The sequence below is a fragment of the Pogona vitticeps genome, chromosome 3 (genome assembly GCF_051106095.1).
Source record: "Pogona vitticeps strain Pit_001003342236 chromosome 3, PviZW2.1, whole genome shotgun sequence".
Lineage (NCBI taxonomy): Eukaryota > Metazoa > Chordata > Lepidosauria > Squamata > Agamidae > Pogona > Pogona vitticeps.
The window spans coordinates 107262634-107286559 of NC_135785.1; the positions used below are offsets into that span (position 1 = coordinate 107262634).

General features: G+C 42.1%; 1 protein-coding gene across 2 annotated transcripts in view; it reads right to left on the reverse strand.

The window, feature by feature from the left end:
• TSPAN14 (tetraspanin 14) overlaps positions 1–23926 on the reverse strand; it is a 51699-nt gene that overhangs the window by 10359 nt on the left and 17414 nt on the right. For both annotated transcript variants that reach the window (XM_020802273.3, XM_072995062.2), the window contains exons 2-5: positions 18084–18204; positions 7668–7718; positions 2978–3124; positions 396–566 (exon numbers count right to left, since the gene is read on the reverse strand). In XM_020802273.3, coding sequence (XP_020657932.1) covers positions 396–566; positions 2978–3124; positions 7668–7718; positions 18084–18164 — 450 coding nt within the window. In that variant the 5' untranslated portion in view covers positions 18165–18204. The remainder of the gene's footprint in view (positions 1–395; positions 567–2977; positions 3125–7667; positions 7719–18083; positions 18205–23926) is intronic.

Consider the following 23926-nt stretch of genomic DNA (forward strand, 5'->3'; position numbering starts at 1 on the left):
CCAAGCTTGTATTGGGATAGTTAGTCACATTCATGCCCATTAACCTGCTACTGCTCAATTTTGACAACTCATGTCTCCTCCTCCTCCTTTAGAAAGGAACACAACTACTAGTTGCACAAAATCCTGTTGTATAAATTACGCCAGCAAAAGACAGATGACATCACTGATTAGAGGAGATGGCCAGCAATTAAAGTGATTAGTTTCGATTCCAGGACTCATACAACTTGCATGCAATGAGACTGATTGTGCACAAGTCATGCAAGATCTGGGATCAAAGCAGGAACTCTTTAATTAGCTACAATTTACTGCTGGTGGTGATCTCAACTCCTTTTTGTGGCATTAAACTGATTGGGGCCAATGTGTATATCAAGTATGATTTAAAAAAAATATCTTACAATTTTCTGCAATGAATCTATGAGGTTCTGCAGGTCAATGTCATCCCGGTAAGATTTAATGTTGTTCTTGAAGAATGTCTCCACTCGGTCTCTCACCCAGTCTTGGAACAAGAAAGCCAGCACAACTACTGCTAACTCCATGAGAAAAATTAGCACAATTGTCCCACAGAACTGCAAAGAAGAGAGGAGGGAGAAACCAGTTATAGGAAGAGAAAAAAACAGGTCAGTTGTTGTCCAGCAGTGTTTTAGGGAACAGGAAAGGTTTCTAAAGATCTTCCTAAATATTCCTGAATAGGAAGATCAGTAATTGCAATCACATTTCTCTGGCAAATAAGCTCACTCACTGGTAGTGATCTTCCACAGTAAATATACAGGGGATGGGAGAACATCCAGTCCATTTTACTGTACATTCGATTCACATGTACCAGGCTAATTCCCCATGAGGGTTCCAGCACATGCCCAGAATGCTGTGCAACATATTAGGGTTCCTCTGCCAATTGTGAGATAAATGGGTTTCTTGAAGGTACAAAGCCTGAAAAACTCTCTCGTAAGCCAACAAAGCTTTCCAATGTAGAACTTGCTAAAGAAACAAACAGCCTATCTTGATTTGGCAACAAGAAGGCCCACAAACATATGGTTGGGCTACTCTTATGTTTCAACAAAATCTCTCTTGCACACACAAACACACCAACCAACCTTGATAGGACCTCCCCAACCCTATGAAAGAACTGTAGTTTTTGGTTGTAGCAAACTGTGAAATGTGTTAAGACACTGTGCCACAACACATTTTACTGCTAAACTCATTTACCTATTAATTACTTGTTTGTTTGTTTAGATTTTCACCCTGCCCATCTAGAGGCAAGGCCACTAATTTTGGGCAACTAATAACAACCAAGCAAAATAGAGCACCCAAAAAGTGAGAACTTAAAAGATAAAGATATTAATTTCCTTGTAACTCGTATATCAATTTATTTAAGCAAAGGAAAAAAACTGGATATGTTTTTATTTCTCTTAAAGAATCATAGAGCTTTTTCTCTCTATTCTGGTAATTCACAATTAATTAGTGTGTACTTTCAGAATCCCCTATCCTTTTGAATTCTGTCTATACTAGTGAACTAATATACAAGACATACAGATAAAATTAGAAGACCAATATGCTTGAATACACACAAAGACCATGTGGGTTGTTAACTACCTTTATCATGACAACACTGAAAACAGATGCTACTCTGCTCCCGCTCTATAAAAATATCACCATATGTGATAATATCAAGATTACCCTTTTCATCCCTCAGACATCTCCATGTCCACCACTGCTACCCTTATCCTTCTGTCTCTTTCGATGACATCTAAGTTAGTGGCCATTGCTCCATTTTGTGGTGACAGCTGACAGACATCACTTCTCACAGTCTGGCCACCCACAATTCTGTCGGTGGTATAAAATGTCATGCTTGTAATGTGTCTCTTGAATGTTTAGAACCACACTGAAGTTGCTTAGGGTTTTTATGGTTAGGGGTTGCTTCAGTACTTTATAAGAGCTTTTCATTTCTATTATTTGAGTGCATACTAGCCTATTTCCAAGCCAACCAAACTGACAATTTCACATTTTTATTGTTCATTCTCTTGGATGTTTTATTACAAAAACATGGCTCATATTTTTATTACACAAATACATTTTAATATTGTTTATTTCCAAACCCAAATATATAGATTTTTCACTATTATTGTTGAGAGTATGAAGGAGACATAGTCCAGACTTGCAGTTCTCGCTGTTACATGAAAAGTTTATCTTCACTAGTTAATTTTTTCATTACAATATTATTTTTCACTATAATAACATTTCAGAATCAAATTCTAAACCAAACCCATAAAGTTATCACGCCACTGAATAAAACTGGTCTTCACTGATTAACCAGCTAAAGAAGGAACAGCTAACTATATCCTGCAGATATTGTTGGATCAAGCATGGTGGATAAAATTCAGTGATATTTCAAAACCAAATTGATTAAATCATGATTTTTTTTATTTTTTAAAAATTAAAATCACTTAAAAACATCTTATTTTTGGATTTAAATCCAGACTGATTACAAATCCCATCTTTCCTCACCATTCACTATGCTAGTTAGGACTGGTAGGAGATGCAGTTCAACAAAATCTGAAGGGTCAGATTTTACCACCCCTATAATAAAACTTTATTGATTCGTGTTCTGTTTTAAACATTGTACTCTGAGATACATTCACTCAACCTAGTCCTACCAGACTCGCACAAACAAAATTTCTACATAATGAATCCACATAAGGTAATGACAGACAGACCAGTACTTCAGATGTGTTGACTTTTTCTCTAATGACACCATGAAGCCACCTATCCTGGATAGCTCAGTGGTTCAGGTCTCTGGCTGCAGAGACAGAGGTTGGGAGTTCAATTCCCCCCTGCGCCTCCTTGACAGGTACAGGACTTGATGATCCATAGGGTCCCTATGCAGCTCTTCAGTTCTAGGATGATGGTGGTGATGATGAATACCACACCAGAATAACAGATGTGAAGCACAAAACATAAGGTCTACGATTTAACCACTTACAAATTTCAGGAGGCAGATGTTCTCTCGCAGGGCTCCGACACAGCCTGCAAATCCCAGAATGAACATTATCCCTCCAACAAATAAGATAAGGACCACAGGGTCAAAGCCATGGAGACGGGTCATTTTAGACAAGTCGGACAAGACACCCTAAAACATAAAAAAAAAATAAAGAGTGAAGTTCTGATCCACTTGTACTTAAAAAAAATAATAACATACTATATCCTACAGTATGAATCTGAAAAGCAGGGTTGTGTGCATACCAAGATTCCACAGCAGTGTACAAAACAGTTAAGTAGGAATAGAATACAATTCCCTAAGCAGCTCAACTCACTCAGTCTCTTGTCATACTCCTTTTAAAGCAAATATGACAGATGTATGTTTTTAGTCCTCATGGCTATAAAGCTATGCTTGAGAAAATGTGTATTCAGCAGGAAGAAAGATGACTCCAAGGCTTGAGATGTCTTCTCCTACAGCCAATATCTTCTTCATCACAGGACAGTGATGCCAAGGGACAAGCCAGATACTGCTCCTGTTGGTTCCAATGAGACTTGTGCTTGCAAATGAATGTCCTGGATTTACTTCCTTATGGAAGCTCAGAGCCCCACCATACGTGGAACAAAATGCTGTGTGTGTAACAAAAGAGTTATAAGATGCTGGTTCCTGTCCAGAAGCAATTCCAGAATTTTTAAAATTTCTCCCTTTGCATAACATATACAGTATAGGTAAAACAGAACTCTGCTTTCTTGGCAGGGCATTTCTGATATATGAGAACAGAACTTTAGTTATCAAACCCAAAACAAATGTGCAGAAATAAATAAAACCAAGCACAACCTTAGCAGATACACTCTTGTTCACAAACCAAGAACAGACTTTTAATCAAGGTCAGAGAAAATTGCGAGTTAACATTTTAATTTAAAAATTATTAATTGTTGCAACTTTTTATATAAACAAAACTGGAAATAATATACACCCTTGAATTCCATTTGAGAGTTCAGGGTTGTATCATCTAAGAACTTACGGCTGTGCTATCAGGTTCACTACTATATTACAAAGATTATATCTGATAAATTAAGTGTGCATGAAAATAGTTGTTTAACAGAGGAATCCAAATATGTATGTATTTGGATAACCACAAATCTTGACTATGTTTTCAGCTGACAATAAACCTCCCTCAAGTTGCTGGTTCTCAAACAAAGTGCGACAAAGAAAAATAACAGGAAAGGGGCATGTCTGCATACACACAAAGTTTAGTGTATGCCCATTCCCAATAAAATGGGTAGTGGAGTTACTTTTGCTTTGTGACACATCCCTCAACTACAAGACACCTTCAGACTAGGAAGACATTTATCTCAACTGCAAAACAGCATACAAAGATCATTTCACATGTTACACTGGTCCTGCCTACACATTCAAGTATCAGGAGTTTGGGAAACCAAATTCTTTTGGCCCACAACACTGAGACTCCTTCAACCAGCAGGACTAGTAAAGCATGTGGGGATTCTGGGAGTTGTAGTGCTGGAGATCTGAAGGAGGGCCTCTCCTTAGATAAACCTGCCCAGTCACTAAGATCTACTGGGGATGCTCCTCCTCTATGCCCCACTATCGAGAACAGTTCTGTTTGCAGAGGCATGGAGGCAGGGCTTCCTCGGGGTTAGCACCTCAGTGGTGGAATGTCCTCCCCCTTAGAGGCCTGATTGTTGCCGACTCTGGCATCATTCTGGCGCCAAGTCAAGGCATACTTATTTACTGGAGTCTTTGGGGGTTGAGGACTGTGCTCCACATAAGTTTTAAGGCAATGGTTCTGATGTTTAAATTGCTTGATTCTAAGGTGTTTTTAATTATCTCAAAATTGTTTTATGCAGCTCTGTAACCCGCCTTGAGAACCTATAATATAGGGCAAGCTATATATGTTTTAAATTAATGAATAAAATAGTCCCCCAAGGTGACTTTTTTGACCTCCCTTAAATATGGAAAATGGGAATATAACACTGATCTGTATGTATTTCCAACACACTTGGAAATACACACAGATCAGATGGCAGCTTGTCAGGGAGGCAGGAACAGCTTTAGCACCTGGCCATGCTCACACAGGATAGCAAACCCAGGTTCATCACAGTGAAACGACCTTAAAGTAGCCATTCCACCAGCACAGCCGTGGGCCTTGCATCAAAAATAAGCCACCGCTAGAGGGCACTAATAGGCCGAAGAATCCTGGTATAATTTTTAATGCTGGGTTGGAAACAGCAGTTAAGTTTAGCTCAACACAGTCTTCAGAGGTACTGGATTACAACTCCCATGATCCTCAGCCAGCACAGGTATTCTGGTAGGGACGATGGACATTTACTCCAACAGCTCTGAAGGGACTGGAAGCTGTGGGGACGGCTGGGGTAGGGTTAGGGTGTATATAGAACATCTCCTAGCATCCTTACTAGCCCGCCTTAGCCCACTCCAAAACAGGAGAGAGAGACAGAGAGACAGACAGACACACACACACACACACACAGAGAGAGAGAGAGAGAGAGAGAGAGAGAGAAAGAGAACAAACACCATAGCAACTGTTTTCTCTTGTATCTGGGACATTGCCAATTTTGCATGAGGCTTTAGGCATAATCTCTAATTTAACTCATATGTAAATATACCAAATAAGCCTTTGTCTTCTCACTCTGTGCCCTGACCTGCAAAATCTACCATCACCCTATGTTTAACTGCAGAGCTGCCAGAATGTATAAATCATAACCAACAACGTGAAAGAACAGAATTTTAAAAGGAGCATAAGATAAAAGGATGCTACCACCTGCACTTTCCAAATTAAATGTTCCAGATAAACCAAGGTTTCAAACAGAATGCCTGAGGCACAGAGGTAGAAAAAAGGCCTTTGCTTTTACTCGTAATTTAAGATTTTCTATTTTCTTTCACAAAGCCAATTTTCATACAGAATAATTGGAAGTTTTTTTTAGTTGCTATTCAAAAACATCCTGTTCCAACACGGCTGCTAAACTTTGCTCTGACACCTTCAAAATGTCTTCCTCCAAGGTTCCCAGACACATTTTGTAATCCCTTCAAGGTACAGGTGGGGGTTAATATTGTGCATGAACAAAAAAGAACCAGGAAATGCATGGAAAAATCACTGGTTCATGATGTTCCCAAACTGGAGAACCCGAACCACCAACTTTTTTGTGTTTTCCTGGACTTCCTGCTTCGTTCCCCTGCCCCCCTCCATCCTCTTTCCTTCCTTATCTTTTGCTGCCACCTCCTCCACTGCTCCCACCATCTTGACAGGCCACCCAATGGCTCCCGCAGGCCAGGCTGCCTCTCCGCATGCACCCGCCTCTCCTCTGAGAAATGGGGGCATGAGCAGAGGCAACCAAAAAATCCCACGGCCCCCATTGCCTCCCTACCTTTTGTTGCCGCTGCCTCCTTAGCTGCTGCCACCACTGTGGGGAGCAGCCCATCTGACTCTCAAAAGGCTGGGGTGCATCTGAGCAGCCTCTCAAAAAAACAAAAAAGAAACAAAAAACCCTAAACTTTTTGTTTTGCAAGTCAAGATGGCAGCGGAGGTGGTGAAGAGGTAGGGAGACAACAAGGACACCGATATTTATTTACTTATTTATTGAGGGGTGGTGTCCATTTTATAGGGCCAACAAGCCGATCTGTGGTTCATTCAGTAAACATTTGGAAATTCGTAGTTCATGGACCTGGATGAACTGCACACTGAGACAAACTGCCATTTTGCTGGTTCATGCGCATCTCTACTGTGCACCATTAGACAAAATGTCCAACTCAAGGTAATTTATGGCAAGTCAAATCGTAGGTAAATCCTATTGATTCAAATGAGTTTCTTAGTTAGAGTTCAGCATCCACCCTTCAGGAATGATTCCAGCATTCTCTTGGCAACACAGAAGTAACTTGAACACTCCAGGAAGTATGTCCAGGTTTCACATGCATAATGTGGATTATTGCCGAGATGAAAATCAGGAATCCACACCGGCGGTGGGAATAAGGGTACCCCATGGCTTCCTGTCAATTAAATGCCTGAACAGAGTCTGACAAAAAAAATCCTGCATGTAACTTTCCAGCTCAGTTCAGTGGGACCCAAGTAAGTGCACCATAGCCCTGCATCCTAAGAATGCAGTCCTCAAAGCAACCCAGGAATTAAGTCCCACTGAATTCCATCGGATTTTTTTTTTCCTAAGGAGAAACACACAGGATTGCTTTGCAAGTCTCTTGGTACTGTCTAAAAGGGAAAGTAGATTTTGAAATTAGGCATGGAGGCAGAAAAAGGGCACAGTTAGGATTCTCATGCAGAAGTCTTGTGGCACTTCAAGAGTATGAACTTTTAATTTGGCATACATTCTGGTAGACTGTACCCTGCTTCTTCAGATGCTTTCTTAGCTTCTGAAGAAATGGGCTAGAGCCCAAGAAAGGTCAAGTAAAGCTTGCCACTCATAAAAGGGCTATAAGACTCTTATTTTGGTTGCGAAATATTAAGAAAACAGGCCTTTTGGGAAGAGGATGAGTGAGCATGTGAGTCTGTACACTTGGGTGTGGGCAAGGGAAAGACAGGGAAGAAAATGGGGGGGGGGAGAGAAACACACACACACACACACACAAACATGGGGGGGGAATTTACAATTTGTTAGGGAGTTGAGACTTTATTCTATGGGACAATCTAAACAGTCAGTTTTCTTACCTTCTCACTCCACGCCCAAAGACCAGCTCCAAGAAAGGCAACTCCAGCTAACTAAAAAAAAAGAGGAGGGAAAGGTAGTTTGACTGTTTGCTGGCATGCATTATTTCATCATTGCTTCTCACCTGTTTAAAAGAAAAATCATTATGATGCAGTATATACATCATGTTTGCTAATGGGATGGAGCAAGAGACATGATTAGTAAAACACCCGATACAAGGCATCGAGAGCTTATGTATATGAAAAGCTTCATTCCCAGAGGACATTTCTGCATCTGCTGCCACTATTATTGCAGCTCCTATCAGGTATAAAAGGAGTTACACAAAGTCTCAGGAGTTAAATGTAATCCAAAAAATAAATTCGAAGCACAGTGACTGATGGAAGTCTATCTGTGTTGGCTCTGGTCTTCTAAAAAAGAGACGCTGATACTGTACTATGGTTAAACCAGTGGTTCTTAACCTTTGTTACTCGGATGTTTTTGAACTGCAGCTCCCAGAAACCCCAGCCAGCACAGTTGGTGGTGAAGGCTTCTGGGAGTTGCAGTCCAAAACTCCTGAATAACCCAAGGTTAAGAACTAGTGAGTTAAACCATCAGCACCACTGGCAGTAGTGGTAGAAAATGGGGAAATTCCATACCAAGGGTTTATTGGGAAAGGGGATGAAAACAAAACTGCCAAAATTACAGTGTGTGTACATAAACCAACACAGGCCACGAATCAAGCAGACTTTATGCAGACAGTCTCAGAAGGGCTACTGGAGCTGCAGGAAAGCAGCCAAAAAAAGAGAGAAGGAGAAAGGAGCAAAGGGAACAGAGCATCTTCATGCCATGTGTTAGTATCACTGGCCTCCCTGTATGCTGGGGATGGAGGAACTGGCTAAGATAGACCAGTCAAGGGTTCCTGCATAAAGGGAAGGGTAAAAGGGTATAAAAAGTTGCAGCCCCAATTGAAGGAAAGCAAGTTGCCCACTCCTGCCATACGAGAAAAAAGACCACACATCTACAGTTGCTACAGAGAGCAAAAAAACATTTTACTGCCCCAGAGAGAGAGAGAGAGAGAGAGAGAGAGAAAGAGAGAGAGAGACTACTGCTAGGACCATCATATTAAATCCCTGATCTGGTTTATATGCTGTGTTAGGACGAAAGCTAGTTTTGTTCCCCTTCTAGCAAAGGCAGAGACTCCCTTCTGGACTGAGATGCATCATCCGTCTTGGTTTCCACCACACCCCTTTATTCCCCCCCCCCGCCACCTCTGCAAAGGGAGATTTTGAGCTCTCAACAATGAACACGGCTGTGTGCCTTTTCAGCTTGTTTAGTGTTGTGCAGAAAAAAAGCTGAAGGGGGGGGAAAGATGGGGAGATTCGAAGATTTTTCTTTGTTTACAAGAGAAATGCCTCTGTGTACTCTGAATAAAAGAATAATAATGTTTAGACTTGCCACAGTTTGAGTCAGAAAACAGAAACTCCCATTACAGCTGAGCCTTATTAGGAGATTCCTCATGGATCCGTAGCAGGACGCCCAAAATGAATTGCTCTAATACAGGTTAGGTATTTTATGTTCTCACAGGACTTTCTGACCCGAGCCTGACTCCTCAATGCCCTTTCACCACTCTGCTGGCTCCATTCCCACTTACTACATAGTTATCATTTCTCAGCTTTGGGGAAGTGTGTTCAGTTACAGCAACAAAGGCAACACTTGTGGTTTCGTACTCGGTCTGAACAGCAGCCTTGTATTCCAGCATTTAAAAAATTCAAGGTTTCTACGGTTCGCCAAGTAGCAGTACCAGTTTCCACTGCTGCTATTTTCTCTCCTCTGCCAGTACAGACAGGCAGATGAAGGAAACGGGAAGGAGGGTAACCAGGACCAGCGTGTTTCCTCCCTCACAAGTACACAACCTTGGGTCCCCAGACATTCTTGGACTGCAACTCCCAGAAATCCTGGCCTGCACAGTCAGTGGTGAAGGCTTCTGGGAATTGCACACCAAGAACATCTGAGGCCCCAATGTTGGGAACCCCTCCCCCTATACCAATTAGTACCCACCTCAGCACTGGAATCCTATAAAACAAGAAATCCTCTTGCTGCCAAAATAATCATGGGGATGGAAAGAAGTTTAGTTTGGAGGACGATCACTTAGAGACCACACTACGGGGTGCCTGCTCTCCAGATCAACCACAGGCTGTCTCCTCCTCAGGGAGATCTATGTTCAAGTTCCCACTGAGCCACAGAACACACTGTCTGATCTTCAGACAGTCACTGCCTTCTCAGCCTGACCTGCCTCACATGGCTATGAGAATAAAGTGAGGATGACAAGAGACATGCCTGCCATCTTGAGCTCACTGTGGGAATTTCATATAAATATGACAGGAGGAAAGGGACAAGAAGCTGTTCCCTGTCTGGTCTTCCTTGACCTAGATCCTGCTGCAGATAAATTACCCGCTTCACCAGCATGTTTGCCATCGCCCTTCTGGTCACATAAAGACCAGGAGGATTCTGCAGCACCAGTCCTTTTGATTTTCCTGAGCTCTTCACCCCACAAAGAATGCAACTGCACCTTTGTATCCTACCCAGTTCTTTTTCCTAGGTGCAGTCCCCAGCAACCTGCTCCTTCAAAAACCAGAACACAGTGGTGCCTGATTAAACGACGAATCCGCTTTACGATGACGTTTTTGTGATCGGTTTTGCGATTGCAAAACGATGTTCCTATGGGGAAAATTTGCTTCACGACAATCGGTTCCCTGCTTCGGGAACCGATTCTTCGCATTACGCCGATCTAAAAACAGCTGATTGTCCGGTTTCAAAATGGCTCCCCACTGTGCAAAATGACTCCCCGCTGTGTTAAGGACGGATTCCTTGCTATACAGGCACCAGAAAATGGCCACCCTATGGAGGATCTTCGCTGCACTATGAGGTATTTCGCCCACTGGAACGCATTGAACGGTTTTCAATGCATTTCAATGGGTTTTTTAATTTCACTTGACGATGATTTCGCTTAACAGCGATTTTAACGGAACACATTATCGTTGTCAAGCAAGGCACCACTGTATCCTCTGGCCTTGCAAAGAATGACATATGCACAGTGGCACGCATTTCTGCAGGCAAAGACAACACTCTTAGAGCACCTTATTTTCATGCCCAAAAATTTGATTTTCACTTCCAGCCCCATGGAACGGACAATTTCCACCAGCCCTCTAATGCAAAGGCATCATTGGGCTCTGCCAGCAACAGAAAGAACAGAAACATAGCAGGAAATGCTGACAGTGTGTAATCTTCGATAAGGATGAAAGTTGGGGGGGGGGAAAGAACACATCTGTTTGACTTGAGCCAGGAGTGCTGCTCTTGATAAAGGCACAGGAGCCGAGGAAGCGGCTCTACGCTGAGTCACACCACTGCTCTGTGTGGCCCAGGACTGTCAAGTTAGAGTAGCAGCAGCTCTACCCAGATTTCTGGCAGGAGTCTCTCTCGACCACAACTAAAGATGGCACAGACAAAACACGGGGCCTTCTGCATGCAAAGCATTTGCTGTGCCAGGAAGCCACATCCTCATTCTCTGAGAAGCAGCTGGGAACCTCTATTTAGCCCTATGAAGGCACCTCACTCATAGCACAATCAACACAAAGAGGAAGGGGCAGTTGCATTTCAACCCAGCTCTGAGGTTACACACCTCTCCTCCTCTCCCTTCCACAAGCTGAGGGAAACTCATTTTCCAGGGCAGGGCTACTTAAAGGGAGCTATCACAGAAGCAGGTCAATGTTGTTGTTGTTGTTTAGTCGTTTAGTTGTGTCCGACTCTTTGTGACCCCATGGACCAGGGCACGCAGGCATTATTTTCTGTTTCTTGAGTTGTAACCCCATATTTCTCCAGGCACGCCTCTCTGCCTAAAATCAGACACCCAGTAAAAAACCCATAGCTTTATTTCCTGGTTTTGCACAGAGTGTCTGCTTTTGTTTTCACAACTTTGTTGTAAAATTTCCTAAGTGCAGCACTTTCAGCTTGAGTCGGTGAAGGGGTGTGCATGGAGGAGAGAAAGTCAGAAAAGACAGTTTGAGGGCACTAAGGCAAGTGGTGCCAAGTTTCTGTGCCTGATGGGAGGATGAGAAAACCAAGTAGGTTTCTCACAAATGAGAACCAAAGCGGTGTGTTTGTTGCCTGAACCAGAAGATGACATTTCCGCTCACATGCATAATTTCAGACAGGTCTAAGAGGTGTGTAGATTTGTGTTTTTGGACAACTTCCATAATTCTTCGAAAATTCTGGGAGAGGCAGTCCAATACTGTACTGGAGAGTGCTGCTGGGGAGGGGGGGTCAGTCCGAAAAACACATACAAACACATCTCTTTGTGCACAATATGGACAAAAGTTGATGGGGAGAAAACATTTCTCCCTTCCCCAGAATCCTAGAACCTGTAGTCATCCATAGGAGCAGAGTGATGGGAAACTAAAGACAGATACAGTAAAAAGAAATACAGTGGTGCCTCACATTATGACGTTAATTCGTTCCAGCGAAATCACTGTAGAATGAAAATGTCGTAATGCGAAACTAAAAAGCCCATTGAAACGCATTGAAACCCCTACAATGCGTTCCAATGGGCTGGAAACTCACCGTCCAGCGAAGATCCTCCATAGGGCGGCCATTTTTTGTGCCTGTGCAGTGAGGAATCCATACCAGAAAACAGCGGGGAGCCATTTTATTTACCCGGTGGCCATTTTGAAACCACCGATCAGCTGGAGGAAAATCGTGGTTTTGCGAATAATCTGTTCCCGAAGCTGGGAACTGATCATCGCAAAGCGAAAAAAAAACCATTCAGACCATCATTTTGCGATCGCAAAAAGATCGCTGTAATGCAGTTTTGTCGTAAGGCGGGGCAATCATAAAGCAAGGCACCACTGTACTTCTTCACACAGTTCCTAGTTATACTGGGGGGATTCACTCTCATAAGCTGTACTGATGGGTCCCGACCCTAATGGTTTCAGAACAGGATCAGGTATACTTCTAAAAAGAATTCAAAGCTGCGGTCATCCTTTCTGGGCACACAGGCTCCTCGTGTTGACAGAAAACAAAGAGCCCCCAATCAGTCTTTACTTTGTCCACAGTGGGGTTAATTTGGAATGTGGCAGTTTGTTTACCCTTCCCTTCACAGGTATTTTAGCTCATACTCATGGAAAAGGGTCTCAACCTTAAAGATGGAAGAGCTGGCCTAGTGGATCACCCTACAACTCCAACATTCAAGTTTCCTGACAGCATTTAGCCAAGTGCTGGAAGAAGCTCACAGGCAGGAAATGAAGGCAACAAGCACCCCAGCACCTAAGAGATGGAGGGCAAAAACACTTCATTTTGCTGCCAACACTACAGGAAGTTGCCTAACCTTTTAAAAAGCCACTCAAGTACAGTAGCAACTAAGCTATGCTATATTTTGCACCATGTGAAGAAACACTTCCTGTTTGCCTGTTTACTAAACCTAACTGGCAGGGAGGAGAGCTCCATCGGGTCAATACAACCATCGCACCAGATCAGCTAAATCACTGTGTTAGATCAGTGTTTCTTAACCTTGGGTTACTCAGGTGTTTTTGGACTGCAACTCCCAGAAGCCTTCACCACCAGCTGTGCTGGCTGGGGTTTCTGGGAGTTGCAGTTCAAAAACATGTGAGCAACCCAAGGTTAAGAACCACTGTGTTAGATGACCAAGAGTGGCTTGCTACCTCACACACTTCCTCCCCTACAGGCAGTCTATTTTAAGTTTGGCACTCCTCTGGTTCAGAGCAAAAATATTGATTGCATCTACCAAAACCTGGAAGAGTAACTTTTTGGACTACAACTCCCAGAATCCCCAAGCCAGCCTTGTGAATGCAAAGGCTGCCTGAGACTCTGGGATATGTAGTCCAAAAAGTACTCATTTCCCCCACCTTTCCATAAGTAAGAGGTAATGTCTGCTCTGGATACACACATCCTCTCTCCCTCTTCCCCCTGGTGACATCAACCACCTTTGCTCAGAAGCTTTGTCTCCACATCACTTGATGTCATAGCAAAACACCTGGCAACTGCTAGGAAGATTTCTTCCAGCCCATGCTGTGTAAATAAAGGGCAAGAAAAATTATATATTTAGCAGACTGAAGAAACGATCAAAGAAATCATTACTATGCCATAAACTTTTGAACTGCTGCTACAGGAGGCAAATTAATGCCAGTATGGCTTCCTCCGATGCTCTCAGAAGGAAAAAAAAGTGAGACCAGTCCTTAGTCTGAGCCATGTCAAGTGGCCAGGCTTTGCTCCGAGGCAACTGGGGGTGGAGGGAGCAGAAAGGGGGTGGGGGTGGAATTTTAAAACCAGGACTGTGCAAAATGTGACTGATCCAGCTGCAAGAAACAGATATCCCGCCTGCCTTTGCTGCTTGCTTTTAACTGCCAAACTGGGGTTTTTACCAAGCAAGCTGCAAAATGTCAGACGCAGTGAGTAGGATGCACAGAGCTTGATGGGTCGTAAGTTGGGCAGGCTGGCAAAGAAGCAAGTGCAGTTTCGCAACAAATGAAATGAAAAAGAGAGAACAAAATATGAAATATGAAATATCTGGGCTACAGTCCATGAATGTGCATGCCTTTGTTAGCCTTCAAGGTGCCACTGAATTCAGTTATGTTTGTCACAAAAGCCTAGCATGGCTATCCCTTGGGAATCTGTTAGAATAAAACGTATTTCTCCAATGTCCATTTACTTTATCACAACATCATTGTACAGTTTAAACTTAACACACTCATACACACAGAGAGAGCCAAGAGGCATAATGGCGTAGGCAGCTATCCAAAAAGCATGGGGAGGCATTTTAATAATATTTCCAAGTGTCCAGTGACTTTGGGAGTTGAGCATCCACTGCTGTCACTGTTTGAGATCAACTCAAGGATCTTTTTAATAGGTGGTCATACAGACTCCCAATCCATCCTTCTTAAGAGTTCAATCTTTATAGTATCAGACAGACAGATGTTCCAGGCAGGCACTGAATGTCTTGTCTATAGAAATGAAAACTTACTGAGCAGTGTTCTTAGAAGAGTGCAGACCTGCCAAGATTCCAAGCCAGCCACATTCACATACTGAAAGCAAGCCTTTATTCAGCTGACATCTCAGCTCTGCTCTATAAAGCACTCTGAGTAAGAGGAATAACCTCATCTGTTTCTCTTTTTACTTCGCCTAGCTTTTGGGCATGTCATTCTCAGTGGAACCCCATGAAACATAAAAGTGATACTTTCTACTACAGTACTGTAGCTGCAGCTTCTCCTCCCGTGCCCTCATCAGCAGGAGCAGCTGGTCCCTCCTGTCTTCATTTGTCAGAAACTACCATGGCTACGCCACACCATCTTCTAGTCAGCAAAAGAGCAAGCAAGTACCCCACAGAAAGAAGGAACAGCAACCGGAAGGATGACCTGCCTCATTAGGAGGACTGTGCCAGATCACACCAAAGACCTACCTCTGTTCAACATTCTATGCCCATACAGCCAACTGATTGTCCATGGTAATCCCACAATTAGGATTCGATCACAATAGTACCTTCCCACTTACATCCTCTAACACCTGGTATAGAGACAATGGAAGAAACAAAGCCGTCATAACTAGTAAAGCACAGAGAGTCCAATTCTCCAGTCATCTCTGCATGGAGGTGGGGACTGCCCTCAAATGAAGGGTACAGGTGATCATGTAGGTGGCAACAAGAGTGAACAGTGGGAAATCTCATGGGCATGGGGTATTTCTCACCACAGGCCCCAGTGGGTACACAGTTGTGACAACCAATAACGGAAGACCTGGGTTAGACTTGTCTACAAAGTTCCTTGCAATAGAAGAATACCCATTATAGTGGGATGGGAACCACTGGCCTTCTACATGCTTTGGACTACAGCTTCGATAATTCTTTATCACTGGCCATGCTGGATGAGACTGATGACAGCATGAGCCCAAAGATTCCCACTTCAGCATTATTTCAAATTACTACCCAGTTATCATGAACTGTATGCACAGCAATCAATTAACTAACATTTTCTGTGCTTATCATAACACCTTAACAGAAATGTTTTATCTCTGGAAAACACTCACAGTCTTTGAGGAGGCCAAGCCTTTCCACAGTTATTGTGTATTTGACATTTAATTTATTAAGAAAAAGGATGATCGATCATAGTTTACACAGAAACATGCACCGGAAACATTCTCATCTACTTTTGCAACTGTTCAGGGTTATTTCTATAAAATCAAAAAGCTGTCAGTTAAATGGAATGTTAAGAGCAGACTAAAAGACAGATTTGGTGCCAATTCTCCTCAAGTGGCTTTAGTTAGAATTCTTCCCTACTATATCATGATCAACATGAACTAAAATCCTACTTAAACACTCTAATGACCACTTCAAGCTGGCTGGATAGGGTGCTGGGTACCTGGCTGCAGAGCCAAAGATTGTGAAGTTGATTTCCCATTGTGCCTCCCACAGGAAGAGCCAGTCTGTGTGGCCTTGGACAAGCTGCACAGTCCCAGGGTTCCACCCTGAGGAAGGGAATGACAAATCACTTCACTTCTGAGTACTCTACCTAGAAAACCCTGGAAAACATCACCACAAATTGACTTCACAACCTGTTGTTGTTGTTGATGATGACAACAACAACAACAACAACAACGACAACTACTACTAGGGAATAATGCATACCCTCATGAGATGCAGTTAAAGCCATTTTAAATTCCATAAAATGGGATGGTGCTCCAAGTTTGCGGAACAAGAGGAAAGAGTGGCCAGATTATTCATTGCAGCACTAAAATTGTGAAAGTGGAAAAATATATTTTCCTCTCCAAACTACTAAATGAGTAAAAGTTCTGAACAATATTTAGAGGGGAAGAACTTTCTGTTTTAAAGATATTGCCCAGGAAACAACTGCTTTTGCTTTAGTGAAGAAATCAAAACCAAGTAGTAGCAGCAACACTCATGCTCTTCAAAGCACTTTGGATGAATGGTTGATATTTCAAGCTGTACAATTATAGCTCTGTACAATTTTATCTTGCCTTGTTTTGTGTCAAATTCTTTTATGCTACATGACTGAAAAAAATGCATTTCAGTTCCTATGTTTGTCTATTGTAATGGGCATATATGCAGAATACATCATGCGGAAGGCTGGACTGGATGAATCCCAAACCGGAATTAAGATTGCCGGAAGAAATATCAACAACCTCAGATATGCAGATGATACCACTCTGATGGCAGAAAGTGAGGAGGAATTAAAGAACCTTGTAATGAGAGTGAAAGAGGAGAGTGCAAAAAATGGTCTGAAACTCAACATCAAAAAAACTAAGATCATGGCCACGGGTCCCATCACCTCCTGGGAAATAGAAGGGGAAGACATGGAGGTGGTGACAGATTTTATTTTCCTGGGCTCCATGATCACTGCAGATGGAGACAGCAGCCACGGAATTAAAAGACACCTGCTTCTTGAGAGGAAAGCGATGACAAATCTTGGCAGCATCTTAAAAAGCAGAGACATCACATTGCCAACAAAAGTCCGAATAGTCAAAGCTATGGTTTTTCCTGTAGTGATGTATGGAAGTGAGAGCTGGACCATAAAGAAAGCAGACTGCCGAAGAATTGATGCCTTTGAATTGTGGTGCTGGAGGAGGCTCTTGAGAATCCCCTGGACTGCAAGGAGAAAAAACCTATCAGTTCTAAAGGAAATCAACCCTGAGTGCTCACTGGAAGGACAGATCCTGAAGCTGAGGCTCCAGTACTTTGGCCATCTCATGAGAAGAAAAGACTCCTTGGAAAAAAACTTGATGTTAGGAAAGTGTGATGGCAAGAGGAGAAGGGGACGACCGAGGATGAGATGGCTGGACAGTGTCTGCGAAGCAACCAACATGAATTTGACACAACTCCGGGAGGCAGTGGAAGATAGGCGGGCCTGGCATGCTCTGGTCCATGGGGTCATGAAGAGTCGGACACGACTAAACGAACGAACGAATGGGCATTAGGGTTACTGCCTTGCATCCTGGCCCTATGCTTGTACATCTTAAATAGGAGCTCAATGCATAAAAGGAAATAGCTGGAGCATTTCCAAGCCTGGAGAGAAATGTTTGGGAAAACTCTCTCAGCTACATTAGTTTGTGGATCCAGAAATGAACCAAGAGGCACCTCCAGCAACTACGTTCTGAAAACCTGAAAAATACAAATCCTGTTGGGAAAGGATAGCCAAAGCCATTGGCATGTTATTGCTCAGTATATTTTCCTGCTCCACTCATTCCTGTGCTTGGTACATTTACCTGGGAACAACTCTTTGATGTCAAGAGAACCTGCTTTCAAATTAAAGACTCTACTCCATCCAAAAAACGGAAATACAGCTTACAAGATTTATGTACCTTCTGAATAATGGAAACACAACTCATCTGGGCAAAATTTTTTTAAAAGATCTTGTACTTACCCAAAAGAGAATGTTGTAGCTGAAGAGTAGGTATTTGTACCAACAGCTGATTTCAGCAGTGGAATACCGGTAGTAGTGCATCTTTTATAGAGCCGCGATTGTGTAGAATTAGGAAAGAAGGCTAGAGAGGAAGAGAGGAAGGGCAATTAGTAATCGAAACACTGTGGTGTTCAAGTTAGCCAAGCCACTCCAGTACCACATAATCTCCGCTTAAGTACAGGTTTCATTACTTCAGTTTAGTTAAGTTGTACCGTTGAGCAAACTGGTAGTGTTTGGCCTCCACCCCACGTGTGAACTCATATGTCAGGTTTCAGTACACACTTCTGTGTGACAGGATGGAACCCCTTGGTTTGGGGAACAAAACAGATCATCAACTAAAATGCAGGTTTGGCACAGGCTTGGGGCGAATTAGACAGCACTGGGTTTCATTTTTGTTCTTTGGGTTAACGACAAATCTAAACCAGTTTCAGTACTGACTTGTGCACATGGGGGAATGGAATCACGGATTTTTCAGAACACAAGAAAACATAGTTAGCATAGGCTTTGGAAAGGAAACGAGATAGGTTCGTTAACAATACAGCTGTCTGGCATCAGTATTCACACTTTGCCCTTGGAGTACTTTGTTAACTAAACAGCATGAAACTTGAAAAGTTAAACATAACAGAGGTTGCATTTTCTGTGTCCAAGCCAAAGAAGAAAGCAAAAATGTTTCAGGTTTTCTTCCTATTGTTCTCCCAAAGGGGAGATTTTAGACGTTTATGATTGCAATCCTACAGATGGGTTGAGAAGAAACACCACTGAATTTAAAAGAATTTGTAAACTCTCCAGTAAACTCTCACAGGATCGGCCTAGAAGACCCACTCATAATTAGGTAGGTACAATGGTGAGAATAAAAATGTCCACTATAATCAACCATAACAGTCAAAATTGAAACCCTACGCATAGGAAATTTACCCAGAGGATATAGAATACAATGCCATGTTGTTGCCAAAACAACTAAGCTTGGTACTCCATTACACCAGACATCTACAGAAAGTTCCGAGTGTAACAATGGCTCAACCACATCCGCATGTCCATCACATTATTGCTCAACATCTAAAAACTCACAGTTGGATATATGAACTGCTTCAGTTAAAAAATACGATTTCTATACTGGGCAATACAGATCTTCCAACCACAAACATTTACACATCTTATCTATTCATCACTACATTCCATGTCTGATGAACATGCATGCGCCAACTTGCTCAAATTTTTTTTTTGTTAAGGCATTAACTCAGCATGTATTTGATGAGAAGCTGAACATGGCGTACAAGTTTGTAGCTCCACACCCTCAGACTGGATTCCACCACTATCTGCAAAAGGTAACATAGTGTAATCTTCCATAAGGGGCAGCCCACTGAAGAAAGCATTACATTTTCCTGGAAATATTCCCACAAAATAGAAATCCCATCTCCCCCCATCTCCTTCAGGAATTCTTGATCTCTCTGAACAGTGCAGAAAACAGACTGCTGGACTACATTGAGCTTTCGTCTGATCTTAGGGATACAGATTACCTATACAGTTCATGTGCACCTTTCAAATTCTCTCCCTGAGATGGGACAGCAAAAGGTTTTGTGCACTTTTGTGTGCATTTTAGCACGTAACTATGACAAACTTATTAATGTTGTCTGATGTCCAGAAACCCTCTATTTTGTTCAGAATGTTTTTTTAGAGGAAACCTTACATTTTGTCCAAAACACATGATTTTTCTGCAAGAAAAACTTTCTGGCAAATATTGCTCTTGTGTAGGAGTGAAAAATCTTGCACAGGTTGCTGATTTTTTTAACAAGCATTCCAATGTGTGAAAACACTCCTTTTTTCTGTCAGGGAAGAAAAAATTTGCAAGAATTGGTTGCAACGGTAAAGCAACTTTCTGAGTTTATATGTAAAGTCAGAGCAAGAACCAAGAACCATTTTCTATTTGTGTGTTAAACTTCTAACCTTCAAGATCCAATGCAGGTTTAATACATATTCCATACCATATCTTCGGTTATCCTGAGATGTTTTTATTCATATTGGTCTAAAAATGTGGAAACAAAGCTAAGCTCCCTGGGCTTGGATGTAAATCAGACTTTCCGTTAACCATACAGAATGATATGGCAGAGTAGATATTAAAAAGCAAAGCTCGTCAAAACACTCCAAGGCAAAGTATTAAAGGGCAAGGGGGGATTCTTTGAAGAGGTAGCCATGTTAGTGTGTATCAGCAAGTACAGACAAAAACAGAACAAATGCATTGTGGCCAAGGTTTCCTTTAAGGCAGCAGTTCTTTAAAGGGGGTGTGAGAAAGCATTTATTTTATTTATTTATTTATTTATTTATTTATTTATTTATTTATTTATTTATTTATTTGATTTAAACCCTGCCCATCTAGCCTAAAAGGCCACTCTAGTGGTGCAAGTGGTAAAGATTGTTATTTTCCTTTTAGATTTATAATATAAAATTTAATGAATAAGCAACCAAAAATTAGCCACTAAAATTGAGACATTTTAATGTTACGTCAATACATATATGTGTATCCCTTTTTCACTACTGTTTTGCAATAAATGTAATTTTCTAAGAAATAAATAGGAACACATTTTTCAAGGGCGTACGAGAATGTATTTTGAGATTCAGTGGGGTGCTATCCACTAAAAGGATTAAGAATCTCTGCTCTAAGGTGTGCGACTGCATGAGCACATGCAACTCGCCCCCTCTGTGTAGATTTCTTCCTTCTCTGCACACCCACAGCGATCTTTTCGGGCCCTTTTTGCTCCGGTCACATTGGAACACTGCACATGGGCGGGGGGGGGGGCGGAGCCTCACCCAGTGGGGCTGAAAATTAGAGGAAACATTGATTGTGGCATTTTAAATACTAACAGATTCATGTCAGTGTGAGTTTTGGTAGATTATAATCCACTTTCCCAGATGTCTGAATTGGTTGCTTCTCATGGAGGAGGAAAAAAAAACTTCAAGAAAGGTTCGGGCGACCAGACCAATTAAAGAAGCTGCACCCCTAGGGACTAACTAGGATATATGGCACCAAACTGAAATCTTATTGGATCCAACACAAAACGTTCACATAACTGGCACCTAAGAGCAGTCTTTACAAGCTGCAGATTATCAGTGATGCACTCGGTTCAGTGGTCCCAGAAACCTTGTGCATTACGGTGGATTTGATGTAAATCAAATTAATTTAAATCACGATTTAAATGAAAAAAAATTTTTTGGATGATTTAAATAAAAAACAATTTTTTAAAACTTGCATTGTGATTTAAATTGTGATTTGAATCAATTTGATTTAAATCAATCACTGATTTTTATCCACCCTGTTGTGCACCCAAGTAAGCAGACAGCAGAACATCCTATCAAAGTTCATGTGAGTTCACTGAAACCCTGTTCGACAGGAAAAGAAATCCACAGAAACCATTGTAACTATAGAGCAGGATGACCTCTCTCCTCAGTTTGAAACAAATTTCAGCTGTAGTTGTTAAGCAGTGAAGAAATTACATTCAGGAGGAGATACCTAGATACGGTCATCTTTTGAATTCAGAGCTCATGAGCAATATTCCTCACTAGTGTGCTGTGATGCATCCCAAAACACTCCCTTCTGCACAACTATGTACAATCCAATGCATTTGGCAGCCACAGCTTAATTTTCTGCCTACCCAGCCAAATTTTCTTCAATTCCAACTTTCTATGGAGGAACTGAAAACCTGTTATAGACAGATGCTATTTAAAGACTTTCTGCCACTGATTTAACACCTGGGCTTTGGAGAAGCTGCCTCTTTAGGGTAGAAAGGCTGAAAGCTAGGGGACATGAAATTGTGTAGTGTGTAAAACGAGTAAAAAATTGAGGGAACGGACACCAGTTAGCCCTGAGCATGGGGTCTTCCACCATAAAGGCTTTGCAAGAACACCATGTTCTTTTTCAGTGACTTTAATGTATAGCAGATTGCTTTAAAAACAAAAACAACAAAAAGCACATAGACAAAAGCACACATTGCTGCAGGTACAAAGAACAAACAACACATGAGATTTCTTTCTTTCCCTTCTCTGCTATGCTCTACCAAACCCATAGTTATGGGGGGGGGGGACGGAGGGAGGGAGGGAGAGCTGCATCAGGTTCCAGCACCATCTGCCTATCACCCAAGAGAAAAACAGTGAAAGTAAGCTTAGGTGTGTGGCACACTAATCAACTATCTGTCAGACAGAAGAAATACGATAGGTCTGACATGCTGTTTAAGTATGAATCAAACTGTACTAAGCCTGGAAAAATCTAAGGTATAATCTTCTAGGGTATAATCTTCCTAGTTATTTTTGCTACAGTTTTTGTAGGATGTCATTAGAATGTAGTCACATCCAACAACCTCAGAACAGTCCTACAAATAACAACTCGAACTTGAACTGTTTTCAGTAAGACAATCACATCAGTCTGTTTCAGCATATGTAGCATTTCTTTTGGCTAAAAAAGCAAGAACCAGAAGGGTGTGGTCCCCTTAAAGACTAACTGACCTATTACAGTGTGAAGCTTTTGTGGATCACAGTCCAATTCCTCAGAAAAAGGAACTTGAGCTTGAACTTTAATTGTCAAAAATAATTTGGTACTTATAACCCAAGGCATGGTGAGCAGCTTGAGGAAGCCACTAGCCATAGTCATTCCTGTGTCTGTGTGAAGTCCGTGTACCTTGCTATGTATAACTGCAGCTATTTGTTTGCACAGTGGGATGCATAAGCAGGCAAGCAAATGATATACTGTATACCCCAGCACTTCGCCAACTAGCTACTATTAGCTGCAACATGCTTGAACTATGGTGCTGAAGGAGAGCTTTGCAGATATAGTGGTGCCCCGCTTGACAATGATAATCCATTCCAGGAAAATCGCTGTTAAGCAAAATCGTCGTCAAGTGGGAAAAAAACAACCATTGGAATGCACTGAAAACCGGTCAATGCGTTCCAATGGGGAAATACCTCCATCGTCCCATAGAGAACTGCCGATCAGCTGTTTAAAATGCTGTCTTCCGAAGCAGGGGTCTGGAAAGCAGCCATTTTGAGAAGGGAGGGAAGCCATTTTACGAAGGGAAGCCATTTTGCGGAGCTGGAAAAATCATTGTTTAGCGAACAAACGGTTCGCGAAGCAGACTCCTAATTGACGTCAAGTGAAAAAAACCCATTGGAACCATTGTTTTGCGATTGCAATAGCGATCACAAAAAAACTCATCATAGAGCGATTTCGACGTCATGCGGGGTAATCGTCAAGTGGGGCACACCACTGTACCATGAACTACCAAACTTTCCCAAGGAGCAAAAATGACAAAACTGAGACTGTTAATATTTTGGGCACATCATGAGAAGACAAGACTTGCAGGAAATAATAATAATGCTAGGAAAAGTTGAAGGCAGCAGGAAAAGAGGAAAGCCAAATATGAGATAGATTGATTCCATAAAGGAAGCCACAGGCTTGAGTTTGAAAGAGATGAGCAAGGCTGTTAATGACAAGACATTCTGGAGGTCACTCATTCATAGGATTGCCATAAATTGGAGGCAACGTGACCGGACATAACAAGTCCCACTGAACTCCATGGAATTAACTCCTGAGGAGGCCTGCACAGGACTCTGCTGCTTATAACTAACCTCCCAGCCTTTTACATAAAGTACTTCGAGTACCACCACCCACCTCCAAAACTGGCACAGTTTCCTGTTGCCCTCCTTTTCCAGTTGTTGTTACAGCACCTGCTCAGCCTCTCTGTGCTGGCTGCTTAAACAAACAAACATAATACAATCTTGCAAGCAAGCAGACCCGAGGGACACTCTTCACTGCTCTA